This window comes from Corvus moneduloides, chromosome 2 (genome assembly GCF_009650955.1).
Source record: "Corvus moneduloides isolate bCorMon1 chromosome 2, bCorMon1.pri, whole genome shotgun sequence".
In the NCBI taxonomy this organism is placed as follows: Eukaryota; Metazoa; Chordata; class Aves; order Passeriformes; family Corvidae; genus Corvus; species Corvus moneduloides.
In genome coordinates, this window is record NC_045477.1 from 71,271,900 (window position 1) to 71,297,167 (window position 25,268).

The window sequence follows — 25,268 nt, forward strand, 5'->3', positions numbered from 1 at the left end:
TGAGGAGGGCGGCTGCCGGGAGGGAGGAAGGTGCACGCGCCGGGCCGCTCCCTGCCGGCGATGGGAGGGGTGGCGGGGGCTGTGCGTCTGGCCCGGGAGGGAGCGCGGCGCGCGTTACCTGCCCGGGTGGCTCCCCAGCTCACGGTCGCTCAGCGCCGCCGTGTAAATCCTCCGGTATCTGTCGGCCAGGGCCTTCCCAGAGAGCAGCAGCTGGTAGCGGCTCCGGCAGCCCAGCGGCGGGGCGGGCAGGGCTCCCAGCCCGCCGGCCGAGCCCTCCTCGGGCCCCATGGCCGGAGCGGCGCCGCCGGAGAAGAAGGAGTAGCCGCGTTCGGCCCCAGTGCAGGCGGCAGCGGCTCCCGCAGAGGCGGCGGCGGCTGCAGCGCTGCTCATCCCCCTCCCCGCCCGCCCCCTGCTTGCGGCGGCGCCGCCTCCTGGCGCGGCGCGGACACAGGCGGCTCCCGCTGCCTTCACCGTCGGGGCCCGGCCATGGCGAGGCCGCAGGAGCCGCCGCAGGAGCCGCCCTTCAAGCTGCGCATCCACCCGCGCTGCGGGAACACCCCGCTCTTCCCCTCCTCCAGCGGCGGCTCCAGGCCCCAGCTGCCCGCCGCTCGCCTTCCGCCCCGGGCGCAGCGCCCGCCGCCGCCGAGTCCCGGGAAGGACCGTGCACCGCCGGGACGGGGGAGGGGACGGGGGGGGCAGGCCGCTCGCTTCCCCCTTCCCGCTACAGGGTGTGTGTGTGGGGGCAGGGGGCGGAGGCCGGCGGTGCCGCTTCCCCTCCGGAGTTTGTGCTCGGCGCTGCCACCGCCCTCTCCCCGCACGGCCGCCCCGGCCCCGCCTCCCTCCCGCGGGCAGCGCGGCCGCCGGGCGCATGCGCCGCCCCGCCCGCCCAGCGCGGCCCCCGGGAAATCCGGGATAGGCGGGCGGGAGCACCTGCTGCGCGCCGCTGGGAGCGCGGCTCGGCTCCGCGGTGGCCGAGGGGACAGCCTCCCACCCCGGGGTCACGCCCGAGTGGAGTCGGGCTTCGCGGGCCCAGAAGGCGGGTATTCGCAGGGAGCTTCTCCTTCTCCCTGTTGAGACTGTGTCACCGGATCAGTTAGGTTGGAAAAGACGTTAGACATCGTCGAGTCCAACCTATGTCCGAGCCATCACCTTGTCACTACACGATGGCACTAAGTACCTCGTCCAGTCTTTCCTTACACACCTCCAGCGACCGTGACTCCACCACCCCCCTGGAAGTCCATTCCAATGTCTAATCACCCTTTCTGTGAACAAATTCCCTCTAATGTCTAACCTAAACCTCCCCTGGCACAGCTTAAGACTCTTCTTCTGTCCCTAGCGCCCAGGAGAAGAGGCTGAACCCCACCTGGCTTCAACCTCCTTTCAGGTGTCTGTAGAGAGTGTCTGTCCATTGTATTTTATTGAGGTCTCCAATGCTGGCACACCTTGTTTCTGTGCTATGTAATGCTACCTAATCTTTTCCCAGGAGCAGTATCCTTTCTGACTTAAGGCAGAGTCCGCTAAATGAGTTGCCACACTAGGCAAAATTTTCCTTAAGTTGCCTTCACTATCTCCAGGACAACTTACCTGCTTTTAGAGGATAAGGGAGGCATGAGAGCAGGCACTTCTTATCTTCACGTCACTCACATTATTGGTTTTTATCTGTTGGAGTTGTAGCCCTGCAGTTTTGCCACGCTTCCTACTTCTTTATACAGCTGAAAACTTCAAGAGTACAGGCCAGAATATGTATAATAAATAATAATAAAAAGATAAGTTTAAAAAGTCTTCATGCCAAATGTGGCTTGGATCGCAGTCCGCAGAAAGCTGTTATCCAAAGAAGGTATGTGCAGTCATATTTTCTTCTTTTTAATTCTACCTTCCAAAAAAGGCCCTAAATAAACCCTGGAATTCCCCTGACTGGAACTACAGATAAATATTTTTGCAAACAATTTTTGCATAACCATAGAATCACAGAATACCTGAAATGGATGTGACCCACAAGGATCATCAAGCCTCCTGGCCTGTTCAGGACAACCAGAATCATACCGTGTGCCTGAGAGCAAATATAAGAGAACTATGCAATTGTCATTTCTCTTGAGCTTGCGTGTCGCCCACCAATACTTAATCTTTCAAGCTAAACTTCAAGTACTTTTTTAAACGGAGGACTAGGGATGTTGAAACCAGTAAATTCATACAGGTTTTCACAAAGGTAACTGTTCAGGTAGCAGAAAGACAGCCAGAGTAGTGCCACCACGGAAGGAAAAGCTACTTTCTGATGCATTTAGAGGCACTAGAGACCATTCAAGAAATATTTAAAGCATTAACTACATAAAAACGTTCAATTATAAGTCTTATACTGTAGTGGGTGGGAGGAAAAAAAAGAAAATAGTAATCCAGCAATGATTAAAAGGAGCCATGAGAAAACAAGTACCATGTCTTATGGTGTTAACCACCACACATTCCCTATGAGAATCAGAGTAATAAGTCTTTCTAGCTCCTCTTCTATGAATTACCTAGAATCATTCCTATGGGCAAGATCCATAAAAACAAAGAAACAAAAAACAAGAAAACAAATGCACCCCAAATAAACACACAGAAAAAACAATCATGAAAAAGGCAAACCCAGTAAATCCACCCCCCTTTAGCTCATTTTTGTGTTTTCTTGTAAGCTGTTATTTTATATCAAAATAGTAATTTTTCCTGCACCAAACGCACACTGCCTGACAAAAGGGTTATGATCTGGTGTAACACTGTGTGTCTCATCTCAAAATTATTTTTCTGCATTGCTGCCACTGTAGCCATCTTATTGCATGGGCCATGAAAGCTAAGTGCTGGCAAACTTTTATGAAAGTGATGCAATTTATTGCAATTCTTGCATATTGCTGCAAACTCTAGAATTTGTCTGGGCTTGTGTTGTAGAGAGCCACTGTCTTGGGGTGACTTTATGATGTGTCTCCCCTATCGCTGCTCTATGCCCAGAAATTAATTTTGTGCCTTTCTGTGCCTTTAAACTGAGCCTGAGAGGGGCGAGAGGAAAAAAACCGAGCAAACTCTTCAAAGCAGTTGTTCAAGGACACAGACACGCACTCCTCTGCTTCTGCAGCAGCAAGAGCGGAGGAAGCATCCTGCTTGCTTTTCAGCCGGCTTTCAGCTCCTTTTCTCCAGAGGGAGTTGGAAAGTTGAACTTTGTTTTCCGGCGACTTCGGTTTTTCCCTTCTTCTCTTCTGGACTGTTTCAACACCAGAACACATTGGGAGAATTTTCCACCAAAGCCCCGGAGGCGGGCCCACATCAACCCAGCTCCGAGGAGGAGGAGAGAGACCACACCTACAGAAGGACTCTGAAATCTTCCCAGGTTTCTCTCCACAGTGAGAGGTTTTATTATTTAGCATTATTATCCTTGTCCTGTGTGTTTGTTAAATAAATAGTTTTTTATCTCTTTCACTTTCCTCTGAGGAAAATTTCTTTTTTCCCGAACCTGGTGGGGGACGGCTGGTTGTAACCTGCCTTCTATCAGAGGGTATTTTCCTCCAAATTTGTCCAAACTGGCACAGCCACACATAGTGTGGGGAGCATTATTTGCAAGCTGCAGCTGCTACTCCACATCTGTTTTTATCTCAAGTGTTTTTGAGTTTGGGTGAAACTTGCAAGGTGCTGGGAGTGCAGAGTCCGACTTCCATAAACTTCAGCCTATGATGAGCAACAGAGTTTGACAACGTGTCTAGGACTTGCCAAGCCAGGGTAACACTGTAACTTCTTCTAGTCCACCTCCAACCTCTCTTCACTCCAAATACAAAGCAGTGTCAAACTTGTGAGACTCTTAATGGCACGAAGTGGGAGCTGGGTGTTCAGTCCTCATTCACAGCCATATTTTCACTTCTTGCTTTGTCCTCCAAGGAAGCTACCTTTTCTTTTTCCTCTATATATGTATGTATGCATTTATGTATTTGGGCTGTGGTACTCTTGTTTCATATTCTGACACTGACTTCTGAGCAACAATATCACTGCTGTGCCATGTAGAGAACATTCAGGAGTACACATTTCATCTGGGTCAACCTTGTGCTAGGTCTGATATTGACTGTACTTCTGTAGTTAGCATAAGGCTTATTCTACAGTTCTGCAGGGATAAAATCATTACCAGTTCAAATCTATTTCCTTGCTTCTTAGTTGGTGGTGTTTTCTGTTGTTTTTGGTTTGGTTTTGTTTTTTTTTTAGGGGTGTTGTGGTTTTGGAGACTGTTTGCACCAGATTAGCCCTTTGCTTCCTGTGGCTGCAGAGGTCTAGCAGTAGATGTTTGAAAGATGGATTTATTATACCATCAGAACAAACTCAGTGAACTGAGCAAAGCTACTTTGTGCAGAATATGTCTTCTGACAACATTCAGCTCTTTTCCTGTTTGCAAATATCTTCGTGCTGATACAGAAAGAAGTGCTTTGTCCATCAGCCTCTCCCTTTAAGGTGGGGCTTTCAGCAGTTGTGTTCATTCACTTGGCACCTTTATAAATAAGTTTTAGCAGAACAAATTGTTCACATGTCATCCAGAATCAGAGTCTGACAGTCTATCTTGTTCACTGTCATGACTCACATGGACCAGCATTAGGGTGAGTTTCAACACAGCAGAACTAGAATTTCCAGCAGGTAATTCCCGTATCCTGCATGACAGAATGCAAGGTAGAAAGTTCCACGATTTCATAACCTAACCCTTTTACAATTTGATTATGTTTCCAGGCCTTCTTTTTTTAAGCTTTCAAAATATTATACAAACCAACACAGTAATTTCTTCACAAGCAAGCAGTGAATCTGGAATAAAACAACTTTAAAATACATAAACTAGACAGTTTACATATCATATTGAAGCCAGGAAGTTATGAACCATAGAATTCAGCACTTCTGCAGTAAAACTTGCAATTTACTGCAGTCAAGTGATGTTAGAGTTCTTTGTTTGCCTGAAGCAACTAGCTCTTACCAACACATTTTCTCCACAAATAGGACTTAAATCATTAATAACGGCAAAAAATAAATAATCTTTTGGTCATTAAGCTTATGTCAATCTCAAGCTGTGAGGCTGTTAACATGATTAATTAAAAGGACCATTTTTCACCATAGTTCCAGCAAAGCTGGCATCTATTTTGGCATTATTAGTCTGTAATGTAAATCTATCATTATTTAAGTTGTCAGCATTTATTTTGAGACTTCATTAGTTTTGGGGACACACATACACACACAAGCACCAAAACCACAGAACTTCACAGCACAATTCTTGTCCTGTGCTTTTCTGTTATAAAGAGCTCTCTAATGATAGAAAGCACAGGACAGGCACTCTACTGCCTCCATATTGGAGACAAGGCCATCTTCTCCATGCTACAATGGAGGGGCTTATTCCTCCCTATCCAATTGTTTTCCAGGTCAAATAGTGGCTCTAACTTATGCTTACCCAGGTTTAGTTTTGGTATTCAGAAAAAATGAATGGAAACAAAACTCACATATTGAAAAAATTTTTTGAAATGCAGCTCACCAAATTTATTTGCTTTGTAATGGTTATTTTCAAGTCAAATTTTTTCCATTCTAAATTGTAGACCTGCTAAAGGAAAGCAATCAAACAAACAAAACCACTTCATTTTTTATGCCAGCCATTACAAATACCAGAGTTTGATAGTCAAAAGGTACCTCTATGGTTCACTTTTGTCTTTATACCATTTATTGTGCTAATGTTTAGACTTCAATTCCACTTTAGATAAACCCTGTTGTCTTTTCATTTAAATGCTTTCTTTAAAATTTGTTTATTAAAATTTCTTTAAAATATGTTTATTTTATACACAAAAAAAGAATTGTGCAAAGTAAAAGCTTGCAGTTTAATGCTGAACCATATATAAGCTCTTCAGTTAAGATAATTACTTCTTTTGGGTGGGGAGATCAACAAAAAAACCCCAGCAACTTATTTCTGCCATGGTAATATGACTGGCATTAGACTAAATAAAAATAGGTACATATTGAAGTAAAAGAGGGTATTAATGAGTAGCTTTTTCCTTTCAAAATGGCATTAATTATTATTTAACAGTATTCCACTAGATTTCCCCTGTACGCAGAAATTCAGATTTTATATATATGTATACATATATATAAATGTCTAAGCCAGCTATGCACTACATGAAGAAAAACACGGTTGAAGAAATATTACCGGGACATAATCTTCAATCACCCTGGAAAGCAAGAAAATTTATGCGGAACTTTTTAGCTAACGGCACTGAAGTGGGTGAATGAAGTGGTAAAAACTCAAAAAACAAACAAAAAAGTATTAGAAACCCACAAAAATACATATTAGCAATGTTTTATAATATTTTATTGCTTTGAAAATATTATATAGGTTAAAAAGAAGAGCTAGTATGGCTTGAAATTCACATCTATGTATGTCGGAAAGCTTTGAAACTGGACCCTGGGCTGAAACCGGACCAAACTTTGTAAATTTCAAGTCCTCTTCAATATAACATATGGAATAATGTTTACTGGATTTTCACGTAGGACAAAGAAACAATGACTAGGATGTAAAGCTGTTGAGAATTCCTACCATAGAAACACAGGACTGGAAAAATCCACTTGGGTCATCAAGACCAGTCTTCTACCAGAAATGATGCAATGCACATGAGAAACTATAAATCCTGCATCCTTTACAAGGCAAGGAACACCTGAACTCTATTGAAAACTAAATTAGCTTGTCAGGGAAAAAAAAACCCCTAGGAGTTCAAATTTGTTAATCTGCAAGCAATAATCTTGGGTATCCCCAAACCAAAAATGGGATCAGATTATATTATTTTTTTCCATTTCCTTATTTCTACATAAGACTGAAATTACTTTATTAAGACTTCTCAAATAGGTAAAGCAGGTCAATTTTAAATTCAAATTCCAGACTCAGAGCAGAATGCCAGGGATATATTTAGAACAATTGCGTTGTCAGTGAAAGCTTTGGAAGTCTAGCTAGGAAACTGAAGGGATGATGCTGTGATCACAGGAAAAAAAGACAGTCTAGGATGCAACTGCCTAAAACCTCACACAGTTATCTATGGACATATTTTTAGTAACTGTAAATCACTTAAAACAGTTTTCTTGAGCAACTGTAAATTACATTTATCCCTTTCAGGCTCTGTGTTGTTTATTAAAAGCAGAGTCCCCGGGTTGTTAAATTAATAGCTCAGTGAACTTTCTCAGCTCTTAAGTTCAAACACCCAGAAACTTTCTACACATGAATCATCACTTTGGTTTTACTGAACTCTGAGGTATGTGTGTATATCTGTTGCTGCACTAGCTATATTATTCCCTGTGGCATTTCTTTTTCCTGTAATCTTATAATCACTAAGGACTACTACATTAGTCACTTAACAGGTAATTTTCTTACAAATATGTATCAATAAGGCAGACAAAAGGAACTTTCCATTTCAACTGGTCCTGAGAACAAGCACTGTTCCCGATATTTATAGGAGCATATATTAAACAGTTAGACCAAGAGGCAAGCACCCAACACACAGTTAATTATTCTACTTACATTTTAAGGTTTTTAGATTTTCAAAGCACTCGAGCAAAGAGTACTTAGCCATTATTTGTGGGAGAGTCTACATCTGTACTGTTTACCGTGCTGGACTCTGCATCTGAAGGTATGGATTTTGCTAGTTCTGCGATGATGTACTGAAGTTTATCATACAGTTTAGTAGCATGTTTATGGTACATTGGGAATTGGGCCTTTGTCCTGGATACTTGTGACTGACCTGGTAAGACTAGGAATGGATCCCACTTCCTCACTTGTTGCTTTCCCTTCAGCTCTCATTTCCACCTAAAGATAAAAAAATCAAGAAACTTACCAAAAGAGGGGTAACACATCAAAGGAAAACCTGAAATTCCTGCAAATTGATAAAAATCCCAAGGAATAAAAGATAGTACAGTAAACAGAGCTATGACAAGTAAGAAGAAGTAAGCCACACCAGAGTACAGTGGCACACTGTCCTGGTTTCAGCTGGGATAGAGTTAATTGTTTTCTTGGTAGCTGGTACAGTGCTGTTTTGAATTCAGTATGAGAATTATGTTGATAGCACACTAATGTTTGAGTTGCTGATCAGTGTTTACCCCAAGTCAAGGACATTTCAGTGTTTCATGTTTTGCCAATGACGAGATGCACAAGAAGCTGGGAGGAGCATAGTCAGGACAGTCGACCCGAACTGTCCAAAGGGATATTCCATACTCAGAACAGCATGCTCATGAACTGGGGGAGCTGGACGGAGCTGCTGATCACTGCTCAGGGGCAGTGGGCACCAGTCAGCAGATGGTGAGCAATTGTATTGCACTTCACTTGTTTCTCTTGGGATTTACTCCTCTCTGTCTCCTTTTCATTACTGTCATTATTATTGTTGTTGTTACTATTATTATGTTTTAAATTGTTTCAATTATTAAACAGTTGTTATCTCAATGCACGAGTTTTACTGTTTTATCCTGTTTCTCCTCCTTAGCAGGGCAGGGCAGGGCAGAGAGGTGAGCTAGGGTTAAGCCATGACATATACGTGCACTCAAAAAAGTGTCTGCATCCATCAACATTTCTCACTTATTACTCAAATGCCACTGACCCACTTACATGAAGTTATTTTCTTGGAGTACTTGCATTACCTTGAAGCAACCGGGCACTTTTCATTCCATTAACACTTACGACAGGTGTTAGGAAAACACACAGGACTAAGTTTTTTTAAAACTAACTGATCACAGAGGTGAACTACATCAAGAAGTCTAAAACCTGTGACTCCGGATTCAAAGATTACATTTTTTTTCCCCCTAGAACTGTCCTGGTACTTAAAGATCTTTTAAAAGAAGAGAACTAGAATACTAAATTTGTGCTGTTGTGAGGTATCAACAGAATGACAACAATAATTACTCTGTAATTATTTTAATGTCACTCCTTAGGTAACAGAAAGGACTGCAGAGCTAGACAGCCAAACATGAAATAGCATTAGTTATGCTCTTACACAAAAGTAGGTCTCATTAAGTAAATCTTCTCTCTTTGACAGAAATACAGGTATAGGTTTCTAGGTTAGTACTACACAATGTTCCAACTCAACCATCAACACCATATAGAACATATGACTAGATGATGAACAAGTACTTTTTGAGATGTATCAGTATATGCACTTTATCCATATTAACCAAATTTACTTCTTCTCCTGCAATTGACCAGTTTCCCATTCCTTCTACACTACAGAGTAACTGAAAAATTAGTGTTGTAAAAGAAAAAACAAACATCAAAATAACTCACAAGACAACACAACACAAAGCTATGTTTTAATTTTCACAATCAAGTTACTTAATATTCGCAAGTAGAATATGCTTAATATTCATATGCTTTCAAATATCAGCATTAAGAAAGCAATAATTACCTCTGTTACACTTTTTTTTGTGGTTTTTTTTGAGAGAAAGAAGACCACTAAAGTAGCATAGCTGTGTCAGCTTCCAACTCTGCACCAATACTGCTATTAAACAGACAGGCATTATTTTACAAACTCAAAAACAGTGCCATTCAGTTCATTCAGTTGCCAAGCAGAAAAAGCCTCCTGCTAGCCTCCAGTTCACACACCACCTCTCACCTTTCTTTCCTTCATCTTCTCACCCCCAATAACATCGTTCTCTCTGAGCGTGGACTGCCTTTAAGACAGGACTGCCTTAAGCTGGGAATTGTATACCTTAGCACATTCACAGCTGTGTACTACTATTTCTCAAAGTGAAGCAGGCTAATTTCCTAAGTCTCTAACATCAAAGCACAGTGTTATCAAAAAGGACTAAATGTAATCCTTGATTGCAGAATGGAGAAGTGAGGAAGAGGAGAAGTGATTCTGTCTTGTTACATCACATTTTTGAGTTACACCTATTCCTCCTGTCATTGCATTGAGTAGAAGTACTCTTAAATGGGTTTAAATTGCCATAAAAAAGCTTGGATAGAAACACCCTCCAGGTTGCAATACAAAGGTGCTTAGCTGGAACAGGGATTACACCTGACCCTATCCACTGTCCATGCCCCAAGGGCCAGTGAAGAAATGCAGGTTCCTACAATATTGATTATTTGTCAGTATATTAAAACCACTATTCATGTATATATTTTATATGTTTCATGAAGATATTAAAGAAGTATTTAGAAACAAATTATTCATCAGCAAGCATTGACATGGGCATCTCTAAGTTCTGGTCACAAAAATTTAAGGTTTTAAAAGTAGCAACTTTCAAAGTAGCAACACATGAACTACATTGTAACACTTGTTGTGATAGTGCAGTAGCAATCAAATATTTTGTGGAAAGAGTCTTCCCCAAATTGCATTCTTGTTGTATAAATTTAATGCCAGGCTAATACTTTGTCTTGTAGAAATCATTAGACATCAGGTTAAGGAGCAGCTGTGCTTTCCAAGTAGAGACTTATCTCTTTGGATTACATTTGTATCTATTTACACACATTACATTTTTATAGTCTACAGAGCAAAAAGCTAGAATGAATATTAGAACTTATTTTATGATTGACTGACTACTGAGTACTTATAGAGCAGGTGGATTCTTAGTCAATTTGTTTAACTTTGAATGTTTTCCTTTTTAAATACAGGTATAACACATTTACTAACTAAAAAAAAAAAAAAACAAAAACCCAAAAAAACCACCCAAGGAATAGAAATACAAGAATGATATTCAGTGAGGCTTTACCCAGAAATGAATCATCAGCTTTGTGAATCCTGCGTTTGTATAAGTCCACACAGGTACAGGCATTTGGAGCAACATACAAAATAAGTAGTTACATGTGGGTATACTATCCCCACTTCTTTCTTCCAGAGCCACTTTACTGGTCTTGTGAGACTAGGACTGCTTGCAGTGTAGTGCTCAGAAATAATCTGGAAGCACCATGTGTAACTGTTGAATTTAGGACAACCTGACAACCTTCTTAAAACCTCACTCCACTCCAAACAGCTGTTGGAATAATGATTTTAAAGAAATGAAGTGTAATATAGATTTAGTTAATTACATTTGGACGACAGTGTCAATTATTTGCTGCTCACAACAGTTACACCTTGGAATGATGACCTATAACTCCTTCTTCAGAGTAGTCATGCTTGTTATAAAAAGGGAAGACTTACTTTGCTTAATTATAGTCATTTGAAGATTAGGCATTTCAGAATAATCTGGTTTAAAATCTAACAAAGTACATGTCTCAGTCTATCACGAGCAGCTAGTAATCAATATCCTTCAGGCAGGATTCCCTAATTTTAACCACCTATGTGTGTATTAGCTGTGTTGCCTACACTAGACAAGCTCTTTCCATTGTAAATGAAAAGACATGAGTATCTCCAAATAGCAAATCATCCTGCTTGTTTTTATGGTGGAAAGAATTGCCCTCCAGATGTGCCCACCATATTTTAATTAGTGCTTGAAACAGATAAATAGCACATAAAAGCTTTAGACATCTCTTAATCAGGCAGTTATGATGTGTTTTCCAGTTCCTTTACTCATCTTTTGCAATGCAAAGCAGCAAAATAAGAAAGCAGATGTGCCTTATGGTGCAGGTCTTTCTAGAATGTATTAGAAGGCCATTTAATTTGATTACAGGTGAGCATTGAGTGCAATTTACCTTTGACTATAGCTCTGTTCTGTTGTAAGAGCAAGTAAAATCAAAATATATTCATCCTCTTTAGCCCCTAAACTCTTACTCTTTTTTTACCACAGGTCTACCAGCAAGCCTTACTAATGCCATTCCTTAACCTTGACAATGAAAAAAGTTGTTTTTCAGAGTTCAAGAGTTTTGCTAATCAGTTACTGTCATTTTATTTTCCACACCAGGTCGCCTTTAGCTAAAGCTATATCCCACTGTATTACTGAGACCTTAATTATTAGAATGCTCCTGGCTGCAGCTCATCTAATTAATTTTTCCATTGCACTTAAACAAGGTATGGTTTGAGTTTTGGTTTTTTGTTGTTGTTGTTGCTATTTTGGTTTGTGGTTCTTGGGGTGGGGTTTTTTTTTGTTTTTTTTTTTTTTGTTGTTTTTTTTAAGTGTAGGAACTGCTTTGACTGGTGCTCTAAGGTGCTGTGTCAGCTGATCCCTTAACTTGTCCCAGTTTTACGAAGTTCTGCAACAAGTTTTTCTTTGCTTCTAAAGTTTATAATTTTGTTTTTGCTAGACCTGTTTGGGCTCATGAATTTCCAGAGTTTTACTTCTGCTGTGTTCTGAGATAAATAGAAACGTTGGTATTTAATTTATTGTTGTCTGAATCTGAACCACAGTTGTCATGTTTATAGGAGGCTGTAGGCCATATAGTCCCATGCAATTTTTAGATATATGCATAGATAAGGTGAGCCCTCTCATGGAGTCAATTTTTCCCTAATATTAAAGAGCAGTATAGGAATAGCTCTTAAAAATTCAAGGCCTTCTGAATTTTTTTTTTTAATTAGCAACCTTTCTGCATAAAATTTATGATGAAGCTGCCAAGGCTATCTGTCTTTGCAGAAGTGAAATTAGTGAAAATTTACGTTTAAGAAGTTTGCTTTATTTGAATAAAATTAACTGTATTAGGGGCATGCTGATAAATAGAAGTTGGTTCTCTAGCAGAAGGGCACTAATTGTTATTTAAAAATCTTGCTCAGTGTCTAGTAAGAAAAGGAAAGCAATATCTTTATAAAGTTGGAATGTCTTAGACGCTTAGTGATTTGTATTTGAAAGCAGCCAAGTTCAAAGTTAAGTTATATTAGTAACTTAGCTGTGGTGACTCGGTAATAAAAGCTAATATAAATTCAGTTTAAATGAGTGTAGCTAATAGCAGATAATCTAATGTTTCAAATATGCTATAGAAGTTAGTATGTTTGGTTGTTTAGGAAGTCTAAAAGCTATGAAAAGTGAAGAAATATATTTCTCTTAAGAAATATATTTCCCCATAATTTGTTTATTAACACGAAGCTATGCTTTCTACCAGGGCATTTTAGAGGTCAACAAACAACCAGGCTGGAGCTTTTGTCCAGGTAGTTAAATAAATTTAAGATTGCTTTTTTGATTTCTACTGAATGAAACCTATAATATCCTCTAATAATCCTAAAGTGAGTAGTCCAGACTGAATGCAGCAATGAAACAAATGTTGACTGCGTCATAGCAGGTCAGTATCTGAACTGACAGCCAACATTTTAAAGCTTTAAACTTTGGTCCTGGAAAAAAGTGGATCAGCTATCACTACACTTTGGGAAGAAAGCCTCATCAGAAAAACAAATTTCTACTCTCTATTTTCTTATTGACTTCCTTTCTGCTACACTAATAACACATAGGGCAATCTAAACTGTGGAGCGTGGGGGCATGTCCCAATGTCTGGGTCCAGCTACAAACTCCAGCTGCACTCCAGCTTCATCTCAGATAGGGAACCTTCATCCCTTTCCCCTTCTTGTTTACGAAAGCATAGGGAACAGGAGGTGACTTATTTGTGTATCAACCATAGAGACAGTGCTCACAAATTCTGACACACAGGAATTTTTTTAGAAACTGTGAAAACATGCCTTGCAATTTATCAGGCAATAACAAGAACCAAGGGCACACCATAAGAAATAATGATTAAGAACAGACAGAGAAATGGATCAGTAAAATGTTAATACTAGCAAATTAAAGAGAGAGCAGCCAGTCAGTCTCATACAATTAACCATAGAAATACAGTTGCAAACTTGATTAACTCATCTGCTTTGGGCAAAACTGAAAACAATTATGTTTTAAAAAAAAAGTTGACGTCCTAATTAATGTACTTCTTTTAAGATTGATGGTGATAACAAGAATGGAAAACTCTTAGGACTACTGAACTTGAAACCGTGTTTCAACTGATTATTTGGTTTACTTAGGTGGAAGAAATAGAGATATTTCTGCTTTTCCCAACTCTGCTTTCTGCTCTGCAGATTGCAGTTCATTCTGTGAGAGTCAGCAGCAGTTTAACGAGCCAGCGTGTTGAAACATTTTAGAGTCCAATTTTTTCCAAACTAATTTTAGGCAAGTAACCAAAGACCCAGTATTGGGAATGTAATTGCCTTGACTCTTAGCTTTCAGTGGGTGACTCAGATGCTACGTGGGCTAGCCTTTGCCATCTGGAGGTGCTGTGGAGAGTACTTGAGTCTCCTCTCTTCTTCCATGTCTTTAAACAAAAGCTATGATGGCATAAATTGCAAGTCTGGTAAAGATACGGAAAATTCATAGACTTTTTGTGGTGTCATTCAAGCTACAGGACTTTATAAAAATGTTTTCCAGACTTCAGCACTAGCAAGATAAAATCTTAGTCTGATAAGAGAGGGCCTTTCGATTAGTATCACAACAAAAGTCATCTTGCTGGAATATTTCCCATGAAAGAAGTCTTCTTCCTGTCTTTCCAATCAGAGGTTGAGTTGATGAGGAAACCTGCATGATGAATCTGTTCTTCAAAACCAGTAATAAACATGGGGAATTACAGCTTAAACACACATGAAGTTGCACTTCTTGCAACTGTATCCAGCTTTGCACACCTTTATATCTATATCTATATCTATATCTATACTTTTTTTATTTATCACTTTATATAAAATGATTCAGATACATCACTACAGTCTTGTCATCTGGACTCTGTAGTCCCATATAGAGATGTAAAGACCAGGTTCTCCTCGGCATCATTTTTTGTGACTGTTGCTCCATTTGGAGGGGAGAGGATGAGTTCATCTAACTATGCCCCCCTGTGACAAGCATGAGAGGAAATAGCAAAATCATAAAACCATGAATGTTTTTGGCTCCACATATTCTCCTCTATTCTGTTTGTAACATATTCTCCAGGATTTTGTTATGTTTTCAGCTTTAATGTTAATTTAAATGTTTTAAGTGATAACCTGAGGTGTTACTGGCTCAAGATCTGACTGGACACAATCCCTTTCAGCAAAAGTACTGAAAGAACTGACAGCCTTTGCTAGGAGTGAGTGGTCTCATGGCAGAAGGGCAGAGTTGTTGCCCAAACATAACTGACAAGCATCATTTGAGATGCTGTAGAGAATTAAGGATGTCTTTGATATCCTATACAGAGGACCTGCAGGTATGACACAAGTCCTATGAGAGACCTGCACCTTTGGTGCCTTTGTAGCTGAATCAGACCCTTGTTGACCACTGAAACGAACTGTTCCAGATGGATCTCAAGCCAGGGGACATGACATGGCAGAATTCTGTCATAAACAATCTCTGAAAATTCTTTCCAGAGCCAACAAATCATTCAGCATATGTCAGAGATAGGGAAGCTGAAGTATGGCTGAGTGGCTGGCATTGAGATAACTACACTTCAGGTGAGTCTTGCTGCAACTCTTACCCGAAAGATGATGGAACACTGTGAGATAAGAGGACTTAATATTGTGAGTGGATCTATGAACCTTATTTTGTGCAGGTTGCTCCACAGTTGAAAACTGCAATTTGCCAATGAAGTCCCACAACAGGCTGCTTTAATGGATTTGGGTCAGTTAAAAATGGAAAAATTAGACTAATTGTATACTAATGATGTCAAGATAGTTCATTGTGGGGAATCCCTTTGTCTAGTCCCAGGCAAGTTTAACAGATTTTCTGAGACTGTTGGGTCTGTGTGAAACTAGTCATCTCAGCACTGTGCATGATGGGATTTAGTAGTCCAAAAGCAGTTTACTCAAGATCTTTATTCCATTTAGTGGGCTGAAAATGTCGATCTGGTAATTTTACCACAGCCCAAATTGTGCAACAATTGTCCAGGAATGCAAAGAAGTGGGAACCCCTGACTTCTCATTCCATATCCCCACAAAAACTAAGGCTGAATTTGGTCATGTGGATGCGTGTGCTATGTCTACTTTGCCTGCTGAGTCAGGAGGCTCAGTGCAAACCATGCATCTTGCAACTGCTGCAAGACAGCCCCTCCTGGCTTGGCAATTATCTGCTTTGCTCTATAGCCCAGACACACAGCACGGAGCTCAGCTCAGCTCAGGGATAAAGTGCAAACTATCCCTCTGGACTTTTTAAATCTATCCATATCTTAAGGGACATCCTGCTAAAAGACTTGAAAAGTACACAACTAACCTCTTAGTAAAATAATTAATATTACTTACACACTTGTTACTTCTTTGACTGACTTTGATGGTTTCAGGAAAATAATAAAAAATGAAGAACCTTTGAAAAGCTGCTCTGTCCACAGCTACACAGAGCTTTCCAAAGGAGTTTGTCTTACAGGCAGTCTCTTCAGAGATAGGAACAGCACATGTTATCCCAGTAAGTTAATGGAAAAGGGCCCCTGATCTATTTGTGAATCAGAGGCTGTTCCCGAGGGAGAATACTTGCTGAAGGAGTGTTTAGATATTGTGTGAACAAAATTGGTAAAATATTTTTACTGAAGATGTAAACTCTTGTCCAAAATAACTGCTCTTTCCTGAAATTATCAAGTGCAATTAGGACATTAATGACCACATTAATAGGCAGTATTAGGAAGGCTCCTGGAAGCATACCAAGTGTTGGATGTACAATTACACATTCAGTTAGAGAGAGCTGTCAGACTGTGTGGGCATTTGAAACAGGAGTGCTTTGGGCTCTACATGTAACGTTTCGAGCAAAGAGACTATAGAAAACTACTAAAAATAGTGTTGTTTTGCAATGTTCTTATTCTGTGTGCCCCACTTGGAAGGCAGAAGTAACACCAGATAGCTGGAAGCCAGCTGGGAGCAAATAGCTATTTCTTCATAAGAACATAAATGAGAAACAACAGGGAGGCTGATGTCAATGTCTGTGAAAGTAACACCTTTTGAGTCCAGTCGTTGTGGTTTAGTTCAGCCTCAGGTCTGTTCAGAACCTGAACCTAAACTTAGGTATTTAATTTAAAGGGTGTGTGAAGAGCATGGGTTGAAGCATGGTAGGTAGCTTTTCTTTCTGTAGTGAGGAGTCAGATGTTGACTCTCTACTTCTGATTTGGTCTAAACTCCAGAAATCAAATAACATTTCAAGATATTTTGTAAGTTAATAGGTTGTAATAATTTTGTTAGAAGCCTGTCCTATAATAAAAAGGACACTAGAAATGTCCTACAAGTTTCCTTTTTTCATTAGGAGATAAACTTATTTAGGACAAGTTTTCAGGGTGGTAGGTTCTTTGGAGTTTGTCCTTTTCCCATTTCCCTTTGGGATTCATTAATCCACTGCTGCTGAGTGTACCTTTCTCGTGACTGGATTCCTGGGTAGTATCTCTAAGAAAGGCAAATAAACAGCCATTGTCAATTTTTTTTTTGAAGAACAATCATATTTTTTACATTTCTCTACAGCTTTGTTTCCTGAGAGAGCTGTCATGTAGATTTCATGTTCTATTATGCCTACTACATTTTTTTCTTGTGAAAGTGACGTCCCTTAGCCATAGAAAAATCTCTGCTTCTGCTCTTAAAAGATGACTGAGAAGAGAGTGTTATGCTAAAAATTGTGTTAGATTTAAAACTAGTGAATATGATGGTATAAATTTTGTGGGGAAGTTCAAGGTAGTTCACACTGGCTCATTTTTCAGTTGCTTTTCAGAATAAATGTAATTAAATTTTTATGTTACCTTGAGAATAAATCAAATGCAAACCAGAATGTTTTTAAGGTGAAATGAGCCTAGGTGAACATAGGTTTCAGTGTAATTTTAATTTGCTGTGTTTGTACACACATCTGCCAGTTGTCTTTCCTGTTATAGAGTTTAGGGAAGTATTTGCTTTGGAAAAAAAAGACAAATTCAGCCATCATCTGGAAGCAAGCTGTGAGAAAGCACCTTCTCCACAAAAAAAATAATAGTTAGGAAACAGGAGGTCAACTGATTGCAAAAACCACATCAAGAACTCTCACTTAAATAGAAAAGAAAGGCAAGTGAAAATTTTGCATGAGAGAAGACTGCAGAATGAGATGTAGAGATGTTTGTGCAGCATAATGGGTTTTAACCCATGACACACAGACTTCTGGGGACTTTAAATTTCTTCTAAATAATAAAACCCCCAAGGTAATTAAGAAATGCAGGATGATTATTTCCCAGTGAGTTTACATTGTTCTGTATGCTACTGAAAAATGGCTAAGCTTCCAAAAGTAGAAAAGGTTGAGTATGACATCTCTAGTACATTAGCTCACCATTGTGGGAACATTTGAACTGATCCTGTCTTTGGAGTAGCTGTATTCAGTTACAAGGTCATCTTTTGACTGTGAAGCACTTTTATGAACCAGAAGGCTCTGAGTTTGTTCCAGGTAGGACAGCTGGTTTAAAAATAGAATTAAAAAAAAAAAAAAAAAAAGAGGGAACGAAAAATGATGAGGATTATAATAAAATCTAAGAAGTTTCTAATATAAAATCTAAGAAGTTTCTAATATTAACTCTTCACTAAATACTTTTGAAGCCTTTATAAGATTTGGAAAACTTTGAGAAATCATAAACAGTAACTTATCTGTGTTCTTGCACATCCATGGTGAAATTAAAGAGGGCTGCAGAGTGATCTTGAGCATGGTACTTAATGTTAGCTCTGTGTTGTATCGCCTCCACCTCAGACATATCTGTTCATCAAGGGGCAGCACTAAGCAGTGCAGATTTGAGGTGCTTAGTGCCATTTGCCCTTGGCTTCCTGTCTCTGTAGGTAGGTGAACAGTATGGGCCAAGTTGTTGTTTAAATATATTTATTAAATGCTGTTAACAGCAGTGGTAAATGCTCTTCTGTTAGTGACCAGGCCAAATACATAATATGTATTTTGTGGCTGCTTTTATGGTTTCCCTTATCATCTTATATATTTGCAGTAAAATGTATTTAGCAGACTGAAAGCTTACAGAGCAGCAGAGAGTGCCTGAGAAAGCTTTCACTTGAAAGTAGGCACCAGCAGTCTCTTCTGTAGAGAACTCTGCTGGGCTCACGTTTTTCTTTCACAGAATAACCTAATGATTAGCACAGTTGTCAAGGAAATGAGAGACCCATATCCCATTACCTCCTCTATCTGAAAGAGCTGTAAAACAAGACTTCCTGGGAGAATATATCAAAAGACTGGATATTGGGATAGTCTTCAAATCTGTCTTTTTTTCTCTAACTTTTTTTCTCTCAAGAGCCACATGAAAATAGCAGAAGGATATTTAATTTTGAAGCCTAAGGTATAAGGCACTCTCTGGTATGGCAGAATACCACAGTTCAAGTCAAAGAATAGTTTCTGTATTTTTTTTAATGAGTGTTTCACTGAAACTGTGTGTCTTGCAATAGAAATGCCATTTTGTGGACTTTTTTTCCTAATTTTTCCTAGAATATATTAAACCTACTTAAACACTTTAGCTAACTAAAAATTTATTCTTTGAGTTTTGCACATATGGCTTAAGCCTCAAAATCCCATGATGTATCATTTCTCTTGCTGTGATAGTCTCTTGATTTCTTCCTCTTTTTCTTATGTCTTGGGTAAAAACTGAGGAGAACTTTGGTGGATCTCAGTTGCTTTGGAAAATTAACTCCCATTCTCAGAGTTCCAAAAGCTCTGGGCTTCCTCACATAAAATTCACTGCTATAGTGAAGAGCTAAGTAATGTCACAGAGTATCACAGACTTTTCAAAATTTGTCTTAATTTTGAAGCTGTAAACTCTGTCCAGAACTCCGTAACTTGGGTCCAAAATAGATAAGAGACTCGGTGAGTGATAGCTATCCTATACTGCTTGCCACCAGTTATGAAGAAGATTGTCTGGTAACTCAAAAGACAACACTGATGATGCTGCAATATTAGCAGCTAAGAAGAACATGTTTTCAGAGTGTTTTCATAATCCAAATAATTACGAACAATGGGAGTGGAGTGTTTGTTACAAACTTTACTTAATTACAGTCCACTTCTATTGGCATGCACAATATGCCCTAGACTTTAGTGAGTTTTAATGAAACAGCACGTCTAAAAATTGCAGTGAGTGTTTTTGAGAAAAATTCATGAAGGGATGCTGCTTTTGAGAAGGCTGTTTCCTTTCCATAGTTTCAAGAGCACAAAATGCAAACTTTTTCTTAGGTAAAATGGCAGATCTTTGCCCTTCTGGAGGATAATAGTGGAATCAAGAAAATGTCTGTCTTTGGTAAAGTAATTGTTGTGTCTTTCCCCTTCAGTAGAAAAGAACACAAAAATTCCTAGAGAATAGGTTCTTCAGGGAATTCATTGTCTGGGAGATATGTTTTCCTCTATCTGTCTTACAGAAGGAACTAAATATATGAAGAAGAAAGAAAAAGGTGTCATTGGTAGTATTTAAAAATATCAATAATGCACAAGATTTCAGTGAATTTTAGCACCCCGGAAAGTTTAAACAATCTGCTGTTCTCTTGCTAATATAATGAAGAAGAGGGGAAGATGTAGCATTGGTTGCCATATTTCTTAGGGCACCCATTTGGAGTAATTTTTTGTCTGCAAAAAAACACTGCCTGCATTTCCTCTCCTCACAGAAACTCTTAAGCTCAGAGCGAGTATTGCTATGGTGATAACATATTGACTTTTTCTCACAAAGCAAAAAAATGGAATCCCTCCTATGTCTGAAAAAGATGCATTTTTTTACTGCTTACCTGTGACTGGTGCCTTCAGTCCCTGCCAGGAAAGGCTTCCAGAAACAGTAATAGTTATATTTTTGTTTTCAACCCAACAGAAGTTACATCACAAACAAAAAAACCAGTATTACTAACAATTTCAAATATTAAAGCCAAGAATAGCTGTGAATAATGAAGCAATAGAAAATATCACTTAAATTTTCAGGTTCCACTGTGAGTCATTGTTCAGAAGTAAAAAAAGAAAAGAGAATAAATCAGTTTATGATACAGATATTTCATTCTGATCTTAGGAAAAAATTTCTTTTAAAAAGATGAATGTAGCAGGGGCAGCGGCATCCATTGTGTAAATGGGAACTCAGCTGCTCTCCACCTTCCTCATCAGGCATCCCATATCAAAGTAATGAAAAACCACTGTGACACAGAGAGGACTAGGATATGTGTGTTTGCCACAAATATGTTCTTGGCAGCTGTGTAGCAATAGTTCCTGGGCTTTTTTATTATTTCTCATCTTTGCCAAAGCCAGAGAGACACTTCTGTGCTATACAGGAGAGGGGATGTGCAAATTGTCAGCTCAGTGGCTATAGAGATTGGTGTTTCTGCTCCTGAATCTTCCCACTCTAAACCTATGGCTGAATAATTACTTACTATAAAGGAAGAACACCCTGTGAAGAAAAGAAAAGAAAAGAAAAGAAAAGAAAAGAAAAGAAAAGAAAAGAAAAGAAAAGAAAAGAAAAGAAAAGAAAAGAGAAAAGAAAAGAATTTTAACTACTTTAATATTTAACTACTTTAATATTTTTTAATTGCCTCAGAAACTGACCTACCTGTAGTTTAGACATTCCAGTCTTACGCGAAATGATTTGCCAATTTGCTGTTTATTGAATAGTGAAAGAAATAGTCCTTGTTCCTGCTATTTTCTAGTAAAGTGACACTAGTGCTTTTGTTGCTGTTATCAAAGACAAATGAAATACAATACTGCAGAGTTGGAAAGACTGTTTAGAATTAAATTTTGACGTTTTTCAGAGCATTCTAACTATTTAGACCATTTTGAAAATTCTGGACGGGCTTTTATATGATTATGGCGGGTATGGACCCAGGATATTCCAAAAATGCAGAAAATCCTTCAGAGGGCAGCTCTATATCAAGTTTCTCTCACCTGCAAATGGGAGAATAGATAAAAAGTGGTGATCTTATTCCAGTCTATTTCAATATAATATAAATTATGATTCAGAATATTTGTCGTATGATTTCTTTAGAAACTGTAAGAGAGTAGGAGGTTGGAGGAATAAACCACTGCAGAGTTTGCCTCTACATCTTAAATAAAAAAAATTTCTAAGGATCATTTTATTGAAAATGCAGATCTATTTGGATTTCATTTTGGTTTGCATCTGATAGTACATTTAGAAATTAATTATTTAGAAGTAAACATGAAAGTATTAATATCTGAATTTTACATGAACTCATTACAATACAGTGTAGATTATACTTTCTAATAACTTTCAAAGCACTGATATTTCTTCATAAATACTCATGAAACAATTTCTAAACACAGTCAAAACCTAATTCCCCAAATTTAACACTTGTGGCAGAGAAGAATTCAATGGAAAACTACGTAACAGTAGCCATAATCATGGAAGAATCAATAATATTAGCAAATGTAAGAGAAATCAACCTTTTTTATTTATCAGTGTAAGTTCAATTCTAGTGTAAGCATTTTAAAATGCACTGTCAAACCCATGTATTAGAAGGGCTGAAGTGAAGACCTAGGAAACTACAAGCTCATTAGTCTTCAATTTTTGGGAAAATAATGAAATTAGTCCTTCTAGAAAGTACTACTCCCCAAATGAAGCAGGTGATTGAGAAAAATCAGCATAGATTTACCAAAGGTGAATCACACCAGATTAACCTGAACACCCTCTACAATAACATAACATCTGTCCACATGGGGAGAGCACTGGATGTTGTTTACCTGGACTTCAGCAAAGTGCTTGACACTGTTTCCCACAGTTTTCTCCTAGACACACTGGCAAGATAGAGATTGGATGTGTTATCAGTGAGATGTGTAGCAAAGTGGCTGACGGGCTGCACTCAGAGGGTGGTGATCAATGCTTTTTGCCCAGGCTGGCAGTCTGTTACAAGCAGGGTCCCTTAGGGATCAATACTGGGCTCCAGGCTGGTAAACATCTTCGTAAATTATCTGGATGGAGGTATTGAAAACACTCTCACCAAGTTCGCTGATGACGCCAAACTGGATGGTGAGATGGACTTGTCGGAAGGGAGAGCCCTTTGTCAGAGACAAGCAGGCAGAGTGGGTCAGCAAGAACTGCATGAAGTCTAACAAATGCAAGTGCAGGTCCTGCACCTGGCATGACAAAACCAAAAAACCCAGTGCAGGCTGGGATCTGTGTGGCTGAGAGCAACCTTCCTGTGGAAGACCTGGGGCTCCTGATGGACAACAATATGAACATGAGTCAAGCTGCAGCAACAAAGGCAAATCAGGTCATGGGTTCCATCCATGAGCAGAGATAAAAATATGGTCACCCACTGCATCCAGCATGTATTAGGTCACAGCAGGAGTACTGTGTCCGGATCTGGTACCCACCATTCAAGAAAGATGTGGACAGACTAGAGAGGGTCTAAATAAGGGGCAGGAAGATGATCAAAAGGCTGAAGAGCCCATCCTGTTGGCAAAGACTGAAGGAGTTAGGTCTTTTCACCCTGGAGAAGACATAGGAGGGACCTCATCATAGTATTCCAGTAACTGAAGAGCAGCTACAAAGAAGACAGTCTCTTCACTAGGAGCCACATGAAGAAGACATGGGGTAACTGGTACAAGTTGCACCAGGAGAGTTTTCATCTTGACATAAGAAAGAAACATTTACAATGAGACCAGTCAGTCACTGGAACAATCTCCACAGGGATGCAGTAGAGTCCTTTTTCTTTCAAGATGCAATGCAAGAGGATTCTAGATAATGTCATCTAGGCTCCCTTTCCTGTGAGAGGCTGGATCAGATAATATTTCTTGTTCCCTTCCTGAAGAGTGTGACAGCCTGCTTATTTAGTTGTCGGATATAAACATCAAGTCAAATTATTTCCAGGTATCTTGTAATTGATAGTAGGTTTCTGTGACAAATCAAAATGCTGTTTTAATTAGATGGTCAAATGAACATCTGAAGTAATCAGCTGCAGAGTGAAGATTCTAAGTTCCTTCCTTCCTTTGTTTTGTTTTGTGTTGAATATTTAAAATGTATATTCAATAAATGTAAACACTGGAGTTCAGAATAAGTGTTTAACATTAGATGCAAAACTAACTGTAACAGCTACTAAAATACTTTTGTGACATAGTTTGGGGAAGAAATAGAATATTTCCACATTTTATGGTGGGGAAGACATATATAATGAGACTAATATAACAAGTGAATTATTTTTATTAGCTCATCTGTAGTAATTCTGTGTCACAAAATTCTTGGTCAAGGACACTGAATCTTATCATTCTGATCATGATGGATGCTATAAATCATGAAATCTCGCTGAACTCAATATATTAGAAACCTGAATCTCTCCTGAGAGAAAGGCATTGCCTGGTAATATGAGCTTTTCATTATGAATCAGAAATGTCTCTGTTTTGCCTTACTGGACTTCAGTGCTTTCCACTTAGTGTGGGATCTATCATGAATCAAAAATGGAGCATTGACAAATGTCAACAATGCAAAAATGCTTTTCATTTTAAAGTGTAGTGGTATGTAATAGTAGGAACACTGTGTCCTGTGTTGGTCACTGTGTTCTTCTAAAACTTAGGTGAACTGGAAAGTGTTCAGAGGAAATCAAGAGAATGATAAGAGGGTTAGAAAAGTTTAACTATGACGAAAGGTTGAAGAGCTTACTGATACCACTATGAGGCCACTGTCGGTTATCTTTGAATGTTCATGGCGATTGAAAGAGGTCCCTGATGACTGGGGAAAAGCAGATGTTACATGCTTTTCAAAAAGGGCAGGAAGAATGATAAAGTGAACAATAGGCCACTCAGTCTCCCTTCAGTCTCTCAGAGGATTATGGAGAAAGACCTCACAGAAATTGTTTTCAAGCATGTGAAGAACAAGAATGTGTTTGGGAACAGAGAGCATGGATTTACCCAGACCAAAGTATGCTTGACTGATTGCCTTCTTAGATGCTAGTGACTCTTTGTATGGGCTGGAGGGAGTGGTGTACATCGTTTGCCTTGGAACAAGCAAGGCCTTTGACAATAGTGTTCCATAACAAACATGTAGCCTAGAAGAGGAGATGCAGACTGGATGAAACACAAAGTAGATGAAAAACTGTCTGAAACTCCAGGCTTTATGGTAGTGGTCAACAAATTGAAGTTTGACTGGCCGTGATACTCCTCAGTACTGTGATTTAACCCTAGCTGGCAACTCAGACCCACACAGTCTCTTGCTCAGTCCCCATGTGCTGGGATGCTGAAGGGAACTGGAAAGGTAAAAGGGAGAAAACTCATGGACTGAGATAAAGGCAGTTAAATAGGCAAAGCAAAATACTGCATGTGCAAGCAAAGCACAAGGAATTAATTCATCACCTCCTGTGGGCAGGCAGGAGTTCAGCCATCTCCAGGAAAGCAGGGCCCTAACATGCATTATGGTGACTTGGGAAGACAAAAACAATTATGCCAAACATCCCCCCCTTCCTTCTCCTTCCCCCAGCTTTCTATGCTGAGCATGACACCATATGGTGTGGGGTATCCCT

The 25,268-nt window shown here is 39.4% G+C and overlaps 1 protein-coding gene across 1 annotated transcript in view; it reads right to left on the reverse strand.

Moving 5' to 3' along the window:
• Window positions 1-834, reverse strand: part of MYCBP2 (MYC binding protein 2) — a 382,709-nt gene extending 381,875 nt beyond the window's left edge. The window contains 1 exon segment of the mRNA XM_032099995.1: window positions 119-834. Within this exon segment, the coding sequence (XP_031955886.1) occupies window positions 119-390 (272 nt within the window). The 5' untranslated portion in view covers window positions 391-834.
• Window positions 835-25,268: the final 24,434 nt, after the last annotated feature.